This window comes from Melanotaenia boesemani, chromosome 19 (genome assembly GCF_017639745.1).
Source record: "Melanotaenia boesemani isolate fMelBoe1 chromosome 19, fMelBoe1.pri, whole genome shotgun sequence".
NCBI lineage: Eukaryota > Metazoa > Chordata > Actinopteri > Atheriniformes > Melanotaeniidae > Melanotaenia > Melanotaenia boesemani.
This window is the reverse complement of record NC_055700.1, coordinates 28,362,927-28,382,635: the sequence shown is the minus strand read 5'-3', so window position 1 is coordinate 28,382,635 and position 19,709 is coordinate 28,362,927. Positions and strand designations below refer to the sequence as shown.

Genomic DNA, 19,709 nt, shown 5'->3' with positions numbered 1-19,709 from the left:
AGTGCTTTTTTGTGATGCATCCACAGAATTAAAAATAGGTATTTATTATACTTCATTTTTATCTGAAGTTAAAACTCCAGTAACGCTCACCACCAGACAAACAGTGTTACATCATTTGAGCTAATGCAGTGAAAAACAGACTGGATTTGATTGGCAGTTCCAGTATTAGTGTGTTCCACAGTTCGTGTCAGATTATTCACTCCAAACCGCCCTGCTGTCACATATTGGCAAAATAGAAATAAAACGGAGAAATAGGTTTCTTTATAAAAAAAAACAAACAAACAAAAAAGACGAAAGGTGAAAGTGTTGAAAACAGAAGGGGTTAAAACCAGAAGTCATTACTGGTCCCGTTACCGTGCAGGTTCTGTAGAAACATTGTAAAGACTGTCCACCCTGTCTGGCTGATCCAGGGACATCAGTGATAAGCGCGCACACACACAGACACACACCTCAGCACCATCTGCTGCTCATGTAAACATATTTAGCTTCAAGTATGACTGAACACATGAGCTCCACATGTTTCTGCACTCTTCTTAAGGCTCTGGGTGAGGATGGAGCTGCCATGATGGTGCTGGTAACCAAGGCAACAACAGTGGTGGGTGGAGCTGATCCCGGTCAGGTGAACACCTACAATCACCATCTATAACATCAGCTGTACAGATAAATATTTTACTCCCCTACACCCCCACTCCCCATCTGATGGATCTGAACTGACTCCATTCACAAAGTCTGCTTCACTTGGAGCACTCTGGATCCAGGTGTTTGAGGACTCCTCCCACCAGATGGAGGCTTCCAGTGACCAGGACGTGTATCTCAGCTGCCTCACAAAGAGGAGCAGCTTTGGCCATGATGCTGGGTTTAACTGGTAAGACTCTTTGAGCCGACTCCTTCAAGACAGCGTCCTTTCCCTGGGTGATCCACTGAAGGGCGCTGAGGATGCAGGGGAAGACCAGGGTGTCTGCAGCCTTCTCAGGGACCAGCGGCAGGCTGCCCTCGATCAGCAGTTCCGGGCCTTTCTTATAAATTTGACTGTTGTGGAGACGCCAGCTCCTCTCATTGTCCAAACATCGAGTCAGCATGTTCTCTACCGACACGTTGAAGTTCTGCTGGTCTGAGAAGAGGTGGGAGGACAGAAAGAAAAGTCTGAGGAAGGTTTGGTTCCACACATCGTTTCTCACGTTACCGTCTTATTTGATCATTTCCATCAAGTTGGGACGCCAAATAAAATGTAAATAAAAATAGAATTAAATGATTTCTATAAAACTAATGTTTGTTTTTCTGAAGTAACTTTCTTTTTTAAACTTTATTTTTCCCCTTACTGACTCCCACTTATTCGAGCGCACACACAAACCTCAGAATCAGTGTCACCCCTAACACCCCCCCCCCCCCCCCCCCCCCCCCACCATAATGCAATGATCATAGTCTGTCCAGACATGTGATTGGCCAAATGGTAAGCTCATCAAACTAAAGCCCTGCCCCTACCAGCCTGGAAATTTTTATTTCTACCCACCAAACTGAATACTGAACCACATCTGGCAGGGTAGTGGGTGCAAATTTAGAGCTGTGGCTGTAAATTTGCAATTGAATGTTGTTTAATTTGATTTAATCGTGTTTCTCGAGCCCTCCAATGTTTTTGAAGCCCTCTGTGGTTGAACTTTCTATTACTGTTATGGGATTGTGCTGTTTGTTGTCTTTGTGGTCTGATCTATCTAACGAGGAAGAAGTTAGAAAACATGATGTGAAAGTTTTTTTCTCTCCAATGAAAATGAGCCTAAAACAGAGAGAAAGTAAAAAATATTCTTGGCTTTATTCCAGCCATAGAGGAGCATTATTTTTCTTCTTTTCACACACACATAGAACTTTCTGCTCACTGGTTGATCTTTGGCTGCTCCTGATTGGACGTTACCGTCAATCTAAGCTCTCTGATTGGTGGAAAGTCTTACAGGAAGTGGCTTCATCATCATGTCCAGGTCTAAATAGAGGTCTCTTAGCAACATAGTAGTGATGGTGATGTTTTTATGATGAAATGTGATAAATAATGCTGTTATCATGGATCATTGTGGATTTACCAGATAGAGTCTCTGAATAAAACTACATTTAGTGGCTGGATTGTAAACCTCCTGGACGGGATAGAAATGCCTGGAAAACTTCTATAGACCACCTAAAGGGTAGCTATCCATCACAGTTTACCACACAGAGCTACACACACCACTGCTCCTGAGACACTGGTGATGATAGAAGTGATCCGGGGTATCTAATGGAGTTTTAAGGGTTAAATGTCGGCTTTGATTTTCTCACCTGCGTTACAGGAGGCGATGGCTTCGGTGATGTTTGGACAGAACACGGCAAAGTCAAACTGAGACGGCTGACAGGAAAGAAGACGGAGCAGAAAGGGTTTGTGTTACTGAACAACTCTTCATGTTCATCCGTAGTCTCAGACACGATGCTGAACTGCCTCACCTGCAGCAGTTTCAGCAAGGCGGCAGAGTCCCTCTCTCCTGTGGCATTGAACAGCAGCACTCTGACCACTGGACCACTGAAACACACATAGATGTAAAACTGTTAAATCGCTGAGTGGCAGCTACAAAGGTACATGGAGTTTTAACTGGCAGCAGTCTGTATGTAGATTCATGGTTCAACATTTTACATCATGTACCACTTCAGAAGATATGAGCCTCGCCCACTTCCACCTTCATGACTGATATCCGAGGTATGTTAATCACGCTTCGCCATACAGGCCTCTGGTCGGCTTGAAAGCCAGGGCTCGGTTCTGTTCCAGTGTGAAACCAAACGGATCATCCAGTGAAGCAGGGAGAGGAAAGGACGTGGATCAACATGGTGGATCTCAGGCTGCCTCTCCTGCTGCTCATACTGGGCACATTCTGGTGAAAACCGGATCAGTTTTGAACACCATAGTAAAAACAAAAACCAGACTAGAAATTTATTGTTGCCTCATTGTTTCCTTGCAGTGAATGAGGCAGTTTCAGTCCTAGTCAGTCAATGAGCCAAATTTTCTTCTTTCTACTTAGTCAGTTGTAGTTTCAGGGAATACTGCCCCCTAGTGGGCAGTAGTTGTGACTGCATTTCATTGTCCAGGTTGTTTGGCCTGATTCAGGTAAGTGCAGCGTGAAAACAAAGCAAACCAAAGGAAGCTGACATGTTCATCAGAAGTCCAGGTATATAACATAGAACAGACCTTTTCCATGAGACTTCAGCGGATTATTTCCAGATATTATCATTTTTTGTAGTGGTGGCTGCTACTGTATTGTAGATGGATTTTATCACCAGAACAGATGTTTAAACTTAAAGGGTCTGAAACTATTCTGGTTCTTTGAATACATATGATTTACCCTTTATATCCATATACATAAACATAATTTTTTCCAGAACTTCAACTTATAATGCAATTTTTTTTTATTTTATTTATAAGAGATTGTGTACAATTTCAAACATAAATGCTGCCATTTGATGCACTGTACCAGTTAGCCTTAGGTTTATTTACATCTGCAGTCCCCAGTTTTCACTTTAACTACATTATGGGGCCAAAAGTACAAAGTTCATCAAATCCAAATTGAGAAAAAAGTAAAAGTATTACAATAACAACCCCACAAACACCGCTTTTTCCATTTAGTAAAATAACTAAAATAAGAAATATGTCAAAAGAAATGTCCAACTCTAAATAATGAGACAGTGATGAAGGTTTCTGTTCTAAAACCTAACAGGAGGATGGATGGAGAGTCCGTCTGAGACTGAAGCCAACATCTATTGATCAGGTATCACAGCATCCTTCATTTCTCTTCATTGGTAAACTCCAATGATAGATGCCACCACTCTAAATGCCATTTTATCTGGAACTAACCTGTGAAGTCTGATAGAAAAGGTCTCTGCTACCGGATTTAATGTCGGACATGAAGGTGGAACTTGGAGCTGAGCTTTTCTTCTGAGGTGGTGCTGATCCCTGCCTTAGAGGGAGCACGAGTACCACCAGCAGTACACAAAACAACGTCCACGTTTGAACCACCTTACACTAATCATGTGGCATCACGTGACCAAGTGGCTCGGATCGGACTGAAGCAGGACTTTTCACCAGCATGGAGCATCTCTGAATCTGAGCAGCTCTGAGAATTTCTAACAGAAAGGATAGAAGATCCCATCTGTTACAGGACGAGGTGAGGGAGTGATGCTGACCTTGCGTTCCTCTCATGCTGGGCTGCGGTCTCTCTGAACCAGTGTACACAGGCCTGCATGCTACGCATGGTGTGAGCTCCATCCAGGAAGTAGGTGACTGTTCCATGTTTCAGAGTCTGGTTTCTGCCGGGCCATTCTGTCTCTGCCAGCCCTGATACCAAACACAGACTAGAACCTCACTTAGGATGTCAGGAAGCCTGGAAACTCTGCTGCATCACGGCCCTCTGAGACTCACCTTTCACCATGACAGGGCTGGGCTTGAAGGGCCTGGCATCAGGTACTCTGGTGTTCTCCAGATAGGTTGAGGGAAAGGTTTTATCTGTCGAAGACAGACATGTTAAAGGTGGAACACAGTACAGAAACACTGCCAACATCCAACTGTCATGAAGCTCCAGAGAACGCAGAACATTCAGGACGTCTTCAGACATGTGCCACTGTGTGCCATGTTGCAACTTTCTGCTGAAATTACAATCAACTGTTTCCTTCAGAACGACAGCACAGACAGCGTTTTCACAGACCCAGAATCACGGAAGCTGTTCCAAATTTAGTAAAAAAAAAAAACATCACGTGGACACCAGTGTTCAGAAACTCAGAACTCTGTGGAAATAAACAGGTGTGCAGATGTGTGGCAGCGTGTGCAGGTGTATGGCAGCATGTGCAGGTGTGTAGGTGTATGGCAGCGTGTGCAGGTGTGTAGGTGTATGGCAGCGTGTGCGCAGGCATGTGGCAGCGTGTGGCTCCGTGTGCAGGCGTGTGGCTCCGTGTGCAGGCGTGTGGCTCCGTGTGCAGGCGTGTGGCTCCGTGTGCAGGCGTGTGGCTCCGTGTGCAGGCGTGTGGCTCCGTGTGGCAGCGTGTGCAGGTGTGTGGTAGGTGTGTGGCAGCGTGTGACAGCGTGTGCGCAGGCGTGTGGCAGCGTCTGCGCAGGCGTGTGGCAGCGTGTGCAGGCGTGTGGCTCCGTGTGCAGGCGTGTGGCAGCTAGTGTTGTTTTTGTCAACGATGACGAACTCATTTCATTGACGAACCTTTTTTCTATGACGATAACGAGACGGTGACGAGCTAAAGTGGCTCTCTGATGACGAAAACATGACGAGACTTATGTTGTCCGATATTAAAAATGCACGACATTTCTGCCTACTGTGAGCACGGCAGCGTTGCTTCCCTGTTGATGGGAAAGTCTCGGCTAAAGCTTTCAGTCTGGTAAAGGATCTGGTTATTATGTAAAAGCATTAAGATTAACTTGTTTTATAGATCACTTGTTATAACCTGTTAACCTTGATTCTACTTTTTAATACATATTATTAACCTAAATTAATTTGTTAAAAGACTAATACTTTTTTTTTTATTTGACAAAAACTAGACTAAAACCTTTTTGAGTGTTTGTCGACTAAAACTATCAAACTTAGAAACGATGAAAATGTGACTAAAACTAATAAGCATTTGCCTGCTGAAGACTAAAACTAAGACTAAAACTGAGATGCCTGCCAAAAACAACACTGGTGGCAGCGTGTTGCACGTGTGTGTGGCAGCAAACAGAGGGGAGAACAATTAGGGAGTAGATGAATAAAACTGGCTCGTACATCTACGCAAATAGGAGCAAACACGAAAACTCCTTTTGACAGATCAAGTTACTCTAAGCACAAAATATTTTTTGCTCAAAACATAACTGAACACTAGTCTGCACTCAAAATGTCCCTCTGCTGCTCACTTTATTAAGAAAAGGTTTAAGGCTGATGGCTTGGGGGAAGAAGCTGTTCATGAGTCCTACAGTTTTTTTATTTGAGTGTCCATGACATGCAAAGCAGGGCATTTGATCCTGATTGGTGGAAAGTGGCTTCATCATCATGTCCAGGTCTAAATAGAGGTCTCTTAGTGACATAGTAGTGATAGTGATCTTTTTATGATGGAAATGTGATAAACAATGGTGCTGTCATGGATCACTCATTGTAGATTTAGCATATGTAATCAGGACCAAACCTGCTGAGACCATCAGTAACATGTAGCAGACGTACCTGGTCCACATCTTCTCTGCAGCCAGGTGTGACTCAGCTGGAGGGCCAGGGAAGCGTTAAAGCGTTGATGCTGACCTGCCAGGCCCAGGTGCAGAGGTCCACAGTCTGCCTGGTAATCCTCCAGCTCTGGACACACCCACAAAGGACACTGCAACCACAGGACAGATCAAAAGGTTAGTTTTCCTCAGGCAGCTGTCACTGATCGGACTGAACATGGAAACTTACTGTGATCTCTTTGGCCCGGTCTCGGAGCACAGCCATGGCTTCTTCTGGCTGTCTGACGGTGAAGGCGGGAACGCCCGGCTGCAGAAACATGCACATCAGAAAATTAGATACTGGACAGAAACTTCTAGTTCCCATTCCTGGAGAAATATCTGACAGTAATAAATTAAATCTTTATCTAAATTTTAAATGAGTAAAGTCCATCTGTTGAACTAAAAGTGTACATGGGTTAGTTAACAAGTTACAGTACATCCAGTCCAACTCAGCGACACACCCAGGTGTTACACACCTTGAAAATGCCTCCCTTCTGCCAGGCAATCTTCTCAATGGTGTCTCCCAGAATCTGAGTGTGGTCTATACCCAGGGAGGAGATGCCACACACCCACGGCTTTCTGTTCTCACACACACACACACACCATTTAAACACTGATTAATTAATTAACCGTGAACATCATCAAGCTTCTTCTCATGCACACTCTCACCTCTGAGGTTGTGTGTAGACAAATTCCTGCCGTACGTTTTACTGTGGTCTAATCAAAAATCTAACATGATTACATAGACGACACCTTTTTATTATCATTTCATTTTCAAATTTTAGGTTTAGAAGAATTTTAATAATAAAAACTGTATAATCTCTGAATAAATGTTAATAAACCTATATACCATTCTACATCATCTACTCTATCAGGTCCACCTTCTAGTACCGGGTCGGACCTTTTTAATCCTGGTGTGATAGATGAAGCAGGTGGTGGAAACCTTCCTCAGAGGTTTTCTCCATATCAACATGACAGCATCACACAGTTGCTGCAGGTTTGTCGGCTGCATCCATGATGAGAATCTCCTGTTCCACCACATCCCAAAGCTGCTCTACTGGACTGAGATCTGGTGGCTGTGGAGGCCGTTGGAGTCCAGTGAACTCATCGTCATGTTCTAGAAAGCAGGTGGAGATGATCTGAGCTTTGTGACATGGTGCATTATCCTGCTGGAAGTAGCATCAGAAGATGCTCCACTGTGGTCATAAAGGGATGGACATGGTCAGCAACAATACTCAGGTAGGCTGTGGTGGCTAAACCAGGCCACGCTGGTACTAAGGGGCCCAAAGTGGACCAAGAAAATCTCCCCCCACCATTACACCAGCAGCAGCCTGAAGCGTTGATCCAAGGCAGGATGGATCCAAGTTTTCATGATGTTTTCAGCAGATTCTGAGTCTAGCATCTGAATGTGGAGCTGAAATGGAGACTCATCAGACCAGCAACGTTTCTCCATCTTCTATTGTCCAGTGTTGGTGAGTGTGTGTGAATTGTAGCCTCAGTTTCCTGTTCTTAGCCGACAGGAGGCACCTGGTGTGTCTTCTGCTGCTGTAGCCCATCTGCTTCGAGGCTGGACGTGTTGTGTTCAGAGAGGCTGTTCTGCAGACCTTGGTAGGAACCAGTGCTGATTTGGCTTCCTGCTGCCTTTCCATCATCTCCAACCAGTCTGCCCATTCTCCTCTGACCTCTGAAATCAACAGCTGGATATTTTCTCTTCTTCAGAACATTCTCTGGAAACCCTGGAGATGGTTTTGGGTGAAAATCCCAATAATACTCAGACCAACAACCATGCCCCATTCAAAGTCTTTTAAATCCCTTTTCTTCTTCATTCTGATGCTCAGTTTGAACTTCAGCAAGTCGTCTTCACCTTGTCTACGTGCTGCCGTGTGATTGGCTGGTTAGATATTTGTGTAAACAGGAAGTTGAACAGTTGGAGTTGATAAATATGGAGAATGTAAAGTGTCGCAATGAGATACATAAATGCAGCACCAAATAATTAAAAAGTATTATTAATTAAAATTGAAAATACACAAATGAGCAAATATATCATTAATTTATTTTTTAACAAATAAATGACTTGAACTAAAATATAACGACATTTGTTATAATTTTTGTCTCCATGTTGCAGAGCATTGTGAATTCATTTTAACTGTCATATTACTTACATATTTAATAACTGTATATTTGATTACATAGGTATTAATTTCCAACTAAAAACATTTTAGTTTTTGATCAATTTATTTAATGTTTTTTAATTTTTCTAGTTTTAATAAATAATCACATTAAATTAATGACTGAATGTTGTATTTATGCATTTCTTTGTGGAACTTTTAACTCACCATAAGTGCGTTTTTATAAGTTAAATTAACCATAAATGACAACATGACTACAGTATGTCAGACAGCAGATCTAACTTTCTTACCTTATGATGTTGGTGCAGTCATACGCTCCACCTATACCAACTTCAACTACAGCCAGATCCACCTGAGAACAAGCAGCTGGTTATATTCAAGGCTAATCATAAAAACAGCTTCACACGTTGGTTCATGACTTTCAGAACCAGTGTGGACAGTTGGGTTTCTCTGAGCCGTCTCTAGACTACCTTCTCCTGAAGGAAGATGTGGAAAGCCAAGATGGTGAGGAAACGGAAGTACGCCGGCATCGTCCCTCCATGGGCGTCCTGCAGAGGTCAGAAACAAGATTGATGACTGAATCACCCAAAAATATAAAATACTGAACATGTTATTGGGAAAAAACTGCTGGAAAGAATAAACCAGCGATGAGTGACTGGACAAAATATTACACAAACTGGTTCCAGTTGCAAACAGTGGCAAAGAAGCCCCGATAGTCATCAGTGGGGGGGGAGGATGGGGGGGGGGGGGGGGGGGCAAAGCAATGCCGACATGTACGACTCAGAACTGATGTACAAATGTTAAAAAAATAAATAGATAAAAACAGATGTTAGTTAATGTTAACGTTGAGGACCGATAAAGGACTGGAGACTGGAAGAAGTGCAGCGCCTGGACGGCCTGTTACATAAACACGATGGCTGAGCCTAACCTGGTGCTGAATCTTGCTTGTACACTTTTTATGTAAAGCACTTTGAGTTGTCTTGTACATAAAATGTGAAATGTGGCCAGCTTCTGGGACTTAAGACTGCTTTAGGAACCCTGATGACCTCCACATTTCTATTTTTAATCAATGAAAACCACCATCTGTTCTGTGACCACAGTGTCACATGAGGCTCATTTTCTACTGGACTCAATTAAGACACGTGGTCCTGAAACCACACAGCGCCACAAAGATTCTGTTCAGACAGACAGGAAAGAAAGACATCACTAGTTTTCCTTTTAAATGAATTAAATCTACTAAGTTAAATGGATGAGGGAGCGGACGGTTGTGTTTGAGACCGAGGATCAGACCTGGACCTCGTTAGATCATCTACCTTCGTCTCATCCAGCCGTCCATAAACCTGCCAGAAGTATTTGGTGAAAAGGTCTTTTCCAATGGGCTGCCCGTTGATCCGGATCCTCTCCCTGACTTGGACCAAATGTGGAGAACTGCAACCAGAACCAGAACCAACTTTATAAACATATTTGGCTCAAAAATTCACAGAAATCAGAAAATCCAAAATAGTAATGTCGCAATTACTTAACAATTAACTTCACAATTAATCACTGCATATTAAATGCTACGATTAATTAATGATAAAGATCCTCAACATTATGATTTTCCATGTGGGATCATGTGATCAGATCAGCCAAGCCAACTTTATTTATAAAGCACTGTAAAAACATTTTCCCTTTTACTTATCCCCCCCCCCCAAGGCGTACGTACGTTTGTCCGTCCGTCCATTTGTTAGCAGCATAACTCAAAAAGTTATGAACAGGCTTTGGTTAGATTTTTAGGAACATGGAACGAGTGATTACATTTTGGTGCGACCACCTGGATCCAAGATTTTTGCAAAAGATTCTTTACTATGGAGAAATAGAAGCTCAAACGGCAAAACTATCCGTAACTCAAAAACAATGCCCACAAAAAAAAAAAAACAACATTGAAATGACCCTCTACCAGAGAGGGACGTGGAGTGGGAGTGGACCGGCACCACTCATGAACATTGAAAGGTTCAGACACAGAAACAGCCCATTCTCCAAAGAGTTCACCAGAGTTACTTTTAGAATGACTGAAATTATGAACCAAGGCTGAATTTGGGGTGATACACTTTGAAAACAATGTTGTTGGACCTCTGACACCCATAAGAAACTGTTGAAAAAATGTATAATATGGAACTTTTAAATAGCAGCTGCTCTGCTAAAGGACAGTTGAAAGTCAAAGCTAACCAGATATTTTCCCTGCTTTCTAAAGAAATGTGCAAATTAGCATTTTTACAACATAGGTTCCAGAAAGAAGCCTCCCAAGTTCAGGTAGAGGTCCTGTAGCCTTTCCATCCGTTTCCCTGAGAGAAATCCAGAATTAATATGTAGGGTTAGGGTTAGGATTGAATTATTCTGCACACAGCAGAGCAGATTTAGTTGAAATTAACTTTGTTATATTATTATTTTGTTATGTTGACATCAAAAGATAGAAATAAATAAAACTTAAATGACTGTGATTTCACACATTTATAGTGTTGCGAAATGAATTAATGCAGAATTATCTGAATTTTTCTCTGATAGTAATCATACCAAGAAAATCTAGAATGGTGACACCCTTAATCCAAACATAACACCTGTTCACCTCATCAAACAGCGAGAGGGTTCATAATCTAGACTTTAAGTTGACAGCAGCACCCTGAGTGACCATGATTTCTTGTTCCAGTACTTTGAAAAGCAAAAAGGAACGGATACCCGATACTGGTACCTGATCAGTGATCATAGATCTGACAGTTTCACTGTGTTCAGGTCCAACTTTCACCATTTTGTAAACAGGGAACCCACATATGGAGTAGGGCTGCAACTAGTGACTATTCTGATGGTTGATTAGTCACCGACTATTAAAACGACTAGACGACCAATCGGATTATGTATCTCATGATTATTATATATGGATCTTATTTCACTTTCAGCTTTGAAATCTTGCATGAGGTTGTTAAGTAAGTCCGACGTGCCTCCTCTTTAAATGTTCGAGCGTTGCAGACGTACTTCCGTGGTACATAAGGTCCGCTTTACAAATCTCACATGTATTTAATTTATTTTGTAAGTTTAACGTGACGTTATCCCAGACTTTTAACGTTTTCTTCCCTGGTCCGCCACCACATTTTTCCCCTGGCGGACTTCACTGCGCATGTGCAACTCTCGGCAGAGATTAAAAAAGAAGACGATGTCTCACTCTGTATTTTTTTCCCCTCTTTGCGCATGTGCATTGTGCAACTCTCAGCAGAGATAGGATTAGAAGACGATGTCTCACTCGGTAGTTTTGTTTGTTTTTTTTTTGCCGACTATTTTTATTGTCGACAACGTCGACTAATCGTTGCAGCCCTAATATGGAGGACTGAACAAAGACCACATGAGACTCACCATGTCTTCCTAAACAATATTTTTTTTCTATTTCATCCTCATCTTGAAATTCGGCATAATTAGAGGTGTGTCCTTTTGATTGACATGTTTCCAATATCCGCGGCAAGAAGGGAGGGTGCAGCACAACCGTGGTTTTTAGTCGGCTTACTTTGCCCATTTTTGTATTTTCCGGGAACGTCCGCAGGCGTGACGCTACCAAGATGGCGATGGTGGGAACCGCCCATGGAGCTTTGCTTTTGCCCTTCGTCCTGAAACGAGTCCCACATTCGTCCTGAAACGAGTCCCACATTCGTCCTGAAACGAGTCCCACATTCGTCCTGAAACGCGGTCCACATTCGTCCTGAAACGCGTCCACATTCGTCCTGAAACGCGCCCCACATTCGTCCTGAAACGCGCCCCACATTCGTCCTGAAACGCGCCCCACATTCGTCCTGAAACGAGCCCCACATTCGTCCTGAAACGAGCCCCACATTCGTCCTGAAACGAGCCCCACATTCGTCCTGAAACGCGCCCACATTCGTCCTGAAACGCGCCCACATTCGTCCTGAAACGCGGTCCCATTCGTCCTGAAACGCGGTCCACATTCGTCCTGAAACGCGTCCCACATTCGTCCTGAAACGCGCCCCACATTCGTCCTGAAACGCGACCCACATTCGTCCTGAAACGCGCCCCACATTCGTCCTGAAACGAGCCCCACATTCGTCCTGAAACGAGCCCCACATTCGTCCTGAAACGCGCCCCACATTCGTCCTGAAACGCGCCCCACATTCGTCCTGAAACGCGGTCCACATTCGTCCTGAAACGCGGTCCACATTCGTCCTGAAACGCGTCCCACATTCGTCCTGAAACGCGCCCCACATTCGTCCTGAAACGCGCCCCATTCGTCCTGAAACGCGCCCCACATTCGTCCTGAAACGCGTCCCACATTCGTCCTGAAACGCGCCCCACATTCGTCCTGAAACGCGTCCCCATTATTCCTGAAACGCGGTCCACATTCGTCCTGAAACGCGGTCCACATTCGTCCTGAAACGCGGTCCACATTCGTCCTGAAACGCGGTCCACATTCGTCCTGAAACGAGCCCCACATTCGTCCTGAAACGCGCCCCACATTCGTCCTGAAACGAGCCCCACATTCGTCCTGAAACGCGCCCCACATTCGTCCTGAAACGCGCCCCACATTCGTCCTGAAACGCGCCCCACATTCGTCCTGAAACGCGTCCCACATTCGTCTTGAAACGCGTCCCACATTCGTCCTGAAACGCGTCCCACATTCGTCCTGAAATGCGGTCCACATTCGTCCTGAAATGCGGTCCACATTCGTCCTGAAACGCGCCCCACATTCGTCCTGAAACGCGGTCCACATTCGTCCTGAAACGCGGTCCACATTCGTCCTGAAACGCGGTCCACATTCGTCCTGAAACGCGGTCCACATTCGTCCTGAAACGAGCCCCACATTCGTCCTGAAACGAGCCCCACATTCGTCCTGAAACGCGCCCCACATTCGTCCTGAAACGCGCCCCACATTCGTCCTGAAACGCGTCCCACATTCGTCCTGAAACGCGGTCCACATTCGTCCTGAAACGCGGTCCACATTCGTCCTGAAACGCGGTCCACATTCGTCCTGAAACGAGCCCCACATTCGTCCTGAAACGAGCCCCACATTCGTCCTGAAACGCGCCCCACATTCGTCCTGAAACGCGCCCCACATTCGTCCTGAAACGCGCCCCACATTCGTCCTGAAACGCGCCCCACATTCGTCCTGAAACGCGTCCCACATTCGTCCTGAAACGCGTCCCACATTCGTCCTGAAACGCGCCCACATTCGTCCTGAAACGAGCCCCACATTCGTCCTGAAACGCGCCCCACATTCGTCCTGAAACGAGCCCCACATTCGTCCTGAAACGCGTCCCACATTCGTCCTGAAACGCGCCCCACATTCGTCCTGAAACGCGGTCCACATTCGTCCTGAAGCGCGTCCCACATTCGTCCTGAAACGAGCCCCACATTCGTCCTGAAACGCGTCCCACATTCGTCCTGAAACGAGTCCCACATTCCTCCTGAAACTTGTCTCATCCATCAGTGCATCGTTTGTCTAACAGGGAAGCCATGGTTCCCAGTTTTACCTGTAAAATCCTGTATGGAAGCCATAACTTCTCAGGATGTGCTCAGTGAATGCACACGTTGATCCCTGAAAGACAAACACACACACATGATGGCCTTCGTAAACAGATGGGACAGCAGCATGCCCTTTACCTGGTTAATGGACACGTGTGTAAAAACCTGTTTGTGTGACCTCCTGGTCTTTTGGTTGTGTAACAGGAGTTCAAAGTTCAAAATCTTCATCTCCACAACATCAGCGAGATTATCATCCACCAGAACAACTCTTCAGGTCAGACAGGCAGACGGTCCCATGCATAAACAAATAAATATAAAGACTAAATGAAACTTCAACAAGCAGCTCACCTTGCCCTTTGTTCCGGTGACGTGAATGATATTAAGATGGTCTAGTTCCTCCACCTTTGAAAACACACAGTCAGATAAAATTACAGGAAACGTTCACTGGTTGGAGATGTCCCTGTTCTCTGTAGGTCATGTTTTTGTGATGGACTCACCGTGAGCCCAGCTCGCTCCAGGTAGCCTCTCATGGCCTGCAGCTGCAGCTGAGGGTGGCCCCTCTCCCGCCGGACCTGCTCCAGAGCGCTGGCATTGGTCTGCAGTGTGTTGAGGGTGCAAATGGCATCCTGGGAAAACAGCAAACAGGAACATGTGCAGCACAAGCAGGCCCAGAAGGAAAGATTTGTAATGTTGTCATTACAAATTTGTAATGTAAAAATAGGCCCTAATGTTTGTGTGCCTTCCTTCCTTAACGATTTGAAGTCAAATACATAATAACTGTCCAGAATCGCACTAATTTCCACAGTAAAGACAGACCCACAGCATATTTCACTTGACAGCTTAGCTTCCTGACCAGCAGAAGCAGTTACGAGCATGCACGAGAGACGTTTGCATAAATCACAAAATCACCCGCTTCACTAGGACACCTAATATGACTCACTCTGCTGCAGAAAATAAACCATCTTTTTTAAATAAGGCTTTCCCCCTTAAAAACACAGCATTTACATCATTTACATCTACAGCTGAATCCTCTGCACATGCAAAACAGAAAAGAAGCAATTTTAGGATCATCTTTAGAAAAACTTCACTAGAACTTCATCACCTCTTTTTTCACCCTCTGTGAAAATATAATTGAAGCATGTACAGATATATTGTTGTTATTAGACACCTTCAACCCCTGCAGACGGTTGTTATGGAGAATATTGGGGATCTCCTCCATCTTCTCTCCAACATTCCTTTTTCTCTTGGTCTTCAAACTGCAGGGGATACAAACCAGCTCTACATCTGTTCTACTTTCGTTTAGTCTCCTTGTTAGAAATGATCAGGAATCTGCCTCCATCTGAGATTAAAAACATTGTTTCAGCCATTTTAATGTTGCATGAAGAGTCAATGTCAGAACCGGAGTTTAGGGCAGATGATCCAGTAGTCAGACCAGAATGAACAAGAGTCACATAAACTAAGCTGTTTAAGTCTCTCTTATCCCAGATTAATATGCATACTGATGTGCATCTCAGCTTGATCAAACGTTCACCAGTCGGCTAGTGGTCAGTTAAAATCTAGACAGTTTAGTTCAGGAGCCACATACAGCGTAATTTCATCTTAAGTGGTCCGGCCCCCAGGAAAATGCTGTGACTTTAACATGTAAATGAAGCATTCTGAACGAAGCATTTCCATTGAGAGTAAAATAATTTTCCAGACATCACAGGCTCTTTTTTCATGAGCATAAATGTTTGTTAAGGCTACCTAGTCTGCATCCAGCCACGTTAGCTGCTCCACCAGAGCGGGGTTTTCCAATAACGCAAAATAAAATCAGATGACACAGAAGCAGTGGAGCTCGCCTTCCCAGAATAATTTGCTTTGAACTGAGGGACATTGTAGGATAATGTTAACACAACTTTCCATCATAAAGTTGAACTTGTTGGAAAAGGTGACGTTAGGAAAACGGAGCAGAACGGCCTACACAACATTAAGTTATACAGCAGATTATACTGATGGCAGAGAACCAGAACCTCCCAACAGTTGTAAAAGTGACCAAACGTTTCAGGTAAAAGTTGCCGTTATCTACGGAAGATAAAAGTATGACGTCATTGTGATTGGTCAAAACAACAGCTTTGCAGGTGCGATAAAAGACAGAACAAGCTGCCTTGGAAATGTCTCATATTTAAACAAAATTAAACCTCACGTGGACACATTAGGAATTAGTTTTTTATTAAATAATAGCAGGTAATGTCTTCTGAGTCATTTCTAATTTTACTAAATTTATTAGGGGGGCCAGATTGGAGCCTTTGGCGGTCTGATTTTGGTCCCCAGGCCGTACGTTTGATGCCCTGCTTTAGCTCAGCTGCAGCATATTATACAACTTGAGCAAAGATTATCCATCCAGAAAGAGTGACAGCTCAGGATTGGACGGGCAACTGCTCCATCAGAGAGGCCAACACAGAGACAACCATGCACAGTGAGCAGGTTAATGATTATATTTTCATTTGATTTGCAGAAAACTTGCAGTTTAACTGTCATTTCCGCCCCTTTCTTATTATGCAAAGCTGTTGTCCTGTTTTGTCTCTAAAATGACTTGTAGCTGTGTTTTCCCAATAAACAAACAGCATTATTATGTAATGGAAACCTGGGGTGGACAACGGTCACCATGGTCTGGTATTTAACGGATCAAACTAATAGTAGTTGTCCTGTGGTATCAGACCTGTTGTGGATTCAATTAAAATCACATTAAAATACAATAAAATCTGAGCTGATTCTGTTTCATAACGTAGAAATTATGTCTGAAGTGCAACTAAAACATGATATGACAAAGTTGCCACAACGTGTTTTTACAGCAGGACTTAGACAAAGGTAATTCAGAGAATTAAGAAGGGACAGTTTGCTGTTAGCTCTGTCCACGCTGTAATTCTCCACAACTCACTCACTCAGCAGTAAACTGCTCATACCGAGCTTACACTAACTCTGAAAGCGCAGACACAAGCTGTACAACCCGTGTGCTGCCGTCAGCCATGTTTCTATCGAAACTCCACATGTACAATTATCACATCTGTATTACAAAACTTCTACAACCAGCGCAGCTCTCTGCCTGGCTAGCTAGCTCATTAGCAGCCGTGTGAAAGTGAGCTTCGTGGGGACTGACACGGCGTACCTGGTATTCCATTCCCGGTAACTGGGGAGCCGTCTTGGTGCTGTGGTACCTGACTGCCAAGCCCGCCAACGTGCACACACGGTCCCGCTCTCTGAGTACAGCAGCAAACCGGGAGCTTTGCAACAGAACACGCGACAGGCACGCCATCGTGAGGGTTTCAGATGTCACAGGAAGTGGCTACCAAATATGGAACGCTGTTTTCACATGCGTAATGACGTCACGCCACTCCCCCATCAGCCCCCTTTTCAGCGGTGTTTTCAAAGTGGTGTAAAAACTGCTGTTGATCCTAAGCAGACTATTGTTTGTTTGTTTTTTTAAGTGGCAACAGCCAGTTTGACTTGAAAAATTCTGGTGACTGAATTTTACATATGACACAGCAGAATCAGGAATACCAAAAGATGACAAAAGTTTTTTTTAATGACTTTATAGGAAAGATGGCAGAATTTATTCATTTATTTATTCATTTTTAATACACCTCATATGGAGGAAGGCAGAAATTTACTATCTGTTTTATAGCATCTTTTATTATATTTTTAAAGGCTTTATATGCAGGGTGGCAGAAGTCATTGTTCTTTATTCTTTATTTCAGCCCCAAGGGGATCCAGTTTCTCAGTTAAATAGTCACATAGTGTGTCTGCATCCAGAGTGGGAGAAAACCTAGTGGCAAGCACATTCACCAGCTTTGTTCTACCCCTATGTCAATGTTGGAGCTTGTCGTGCTTTCTGTGGGATTTTGGTGGCACAGTAACTTTAATGGATTTATTTAATCATTTATTTTATAAATGTTACATGATATATGGCATTAATTTCAATTTATTTATGTATGTATGTGTGTATGTATGTATGTGTGTATGTATGTATGTATGTGTGTATGTATGTATGTATGTATGTATGTATGTATGTATGTATGTATGTATGTATGTATGTGTGTATGTATGTATGTATGTATGTATGTATGTATGTATGTATGTATGTATGTATGTATGTATGTGTGTGTGTGTGTATGTATGTATGTATGTGTGTGTATGTATGTATGTATGTATGTATGTGTGTATGTATGTATGTATGTATGTATGTATGTGTGTGTGTATGTATGTATGTATGTATGTATGTATGTATGTAGTATGTATGTATGTATGTATGTGTGTGTGTATGTATGTATGCGTTTATCCTTTCTACCACCTGGTGGCAGTAATGCACAAGTTCGTTGCTCCAGGAAGGAGTAGAAGAAGAGAAAGAAGAAGACAGATATGCAACGGGAGAAAACAAGCAACGCCGGTGGGGCTGAAAGGTAGGGGTGGTGAAACCGAGGCCTCATGAATCATCGAGTCAACTTTGACCCAAATGCATGAAAATGGCTTGCTGTTCTGAATAAATATTGCAAATGCATCTTATCAGCTACCTCATGAGTTTGTTTTTTTGCATAGCTGATTGTTGTTAAATGTGGCACACTGCACATTTATGTACATAGATTATTTACTCCGAGTTTTTTTTTGTTATCTTTATCTTCTATCTAGTTTTTTAAAATTATTTAAAGTAAGATTTTCATTGTTCAGGGAAACTTGTTTCCTTGAATCTTGAAATGTATTATGAGAAAAATGCTTTGGCAACTTTGTGATGTGTCATAAATTTTTATTTAAAAACGTATTTTCTCAAAATTGTCCGGCTTCAGCCTGCTCCTCTTCTAGCACACTACCTCTCCAGCTTTGGAGAGGTTGCACCTGAAAGAAACACAAGAACAAAATTGTAATTAACCAACTTTAAAATGATTAAAATTCTCTGCTGATGATGATCAGAAACCAGCTTGGTGTCTAAGGTCCTGCAGGTTGTAGTTTTCCTCTGCAGCTGCAGACCGAGACGTTTCCTCTGATGCTTCTGGTTGCAGTTTGATTAATTTTAAAAACTGCTTTTTGCAAGGCTATTAAAAACATTTATAGAAGGAGAAGGAAATAAAGCTTACATGTGATGTTGAAGGCACCGCCCGATCCGTCCTTCTCTCATACTCCGAGCTCCTTCAGCAGTTACCCTGGCAACAGCGTCTCGCGCAGACGTTTGTTTCCCAAAATCTCTAAAAGCTAAATGTGGTCCAATATAAGCTAATGCTGATGTGATGCTTCCCCTAATTTTGTTGTCAAAATGTAATGTCGTACAATCGCTAACAGAATCTCCTCTTAACAAACCGCGATCTCTTCAGCGTTTGGAATCCCTCATTCAGAGGTTGACAAGACCGGTCCCTTTGAAGATCCCGCGTGGTGCTCGATAAGCGCTGATGACGTAACGAGGCCTTGTTTGGTCTATCACGTGACTTTTGGCACGCTGAATAGACCATGCTCGCAGAACTTCCGTGTCACATGCTCGACACGTGATCGGCAGGTCGGCTCGAGCATAACATCCCTACTGGAAAGTAAGAATATGGCACTTTACTGGCTACGTTTTTCACGGCTTTATCATTTAACATTTCTGGTATTCAGGTAGATGTTGTCTGTGGCTGTGCTGTGGTGAAAAATACCCCAGTAACGTCCGAAATGTTTATTTTCCTCCAGGCCCGACCGGGAGGCCGCCATAATGTCGAAATACTACGATGGAGTTGAATTTCCATTCTGTGACGAAGTTTCGAAATATGAAAGAATAGATAAAATAGGACAGGGAACCTTCGGGTGAGTATTAAATAAAAAAATACTATGAGATTATGACGTTAATGGTA

At 43.5% G+C, this 19,709-nt stretch overlaps 2 protein-coding genes across 3 annotated transcripts in view; one reads left to right on the top strand and one right to left on the bottom strand.

Moving 5' to 3' along the window:
- Nucleotides 1–275: 275 nt before the first annotated feature.
- Nucleotides 276–17,188, bottom strand: fpgs (folylpolyglutamate synthase). Its single transcript, XM_041969519.1, has 15 exons — nt 17,006–17,188; nt 14,358–14,486; nt 14,209–14,262; nt 13,869–13,933; nt 9,675–9,789; nt 8,832–8,909; nt 8,652–8,713; nt 6,709–6,811; nt 6,423–6,500; nt 6,198–6,345; nt 4,424–4,507; nt 4,189–4,339; nt 2,461–2,536; nt 2,299–2,365; nt 276–1,111 (listed from the first exon to the last, which is right to left on the bottom strand). The coding sequence occupies exons 1-15, from the start codon at nt 17,150–17,152 to the stop codon at nt 735–737; spliced, it is 1,734 nt and encodes a 577-aa protein (XP_041825453.1). The 5' UTR covers nt 17,153–17,188; the 3' UTR covers nt 276–734.
- Nucleotides 17,189–18,248: 1,060 nt separating this feature from the next.
- LOC121629783 (cyclin-dependent kinase 9) overlaps nt 18,249–19,709 on the top strand; it is an 8,965-nt gene continuing 7,504 nt past the window's right edge. Inside the window, exons 1-2 of one of the 2 annotated variants that reach the window (XM_041969572.1) lie at nt 18,249–18,296; nt 19,549–19,662. In XM_041969572.1, the coding sequence (XP_041825506.1) occupies nt 18,256–18,296; nt 19,549–19,662 (155 nt within the window). In that variant the 5' untranslated portion in view covers nt 18,249–18,255. Of the gene's footprint in view, nt 18,297–19,390; nt 19,410–19,548; nt 19,663–19,709 lie in introns of those variants that run through there. The other variant, XM_041969573.1, reaches the window with a different exon arrangement.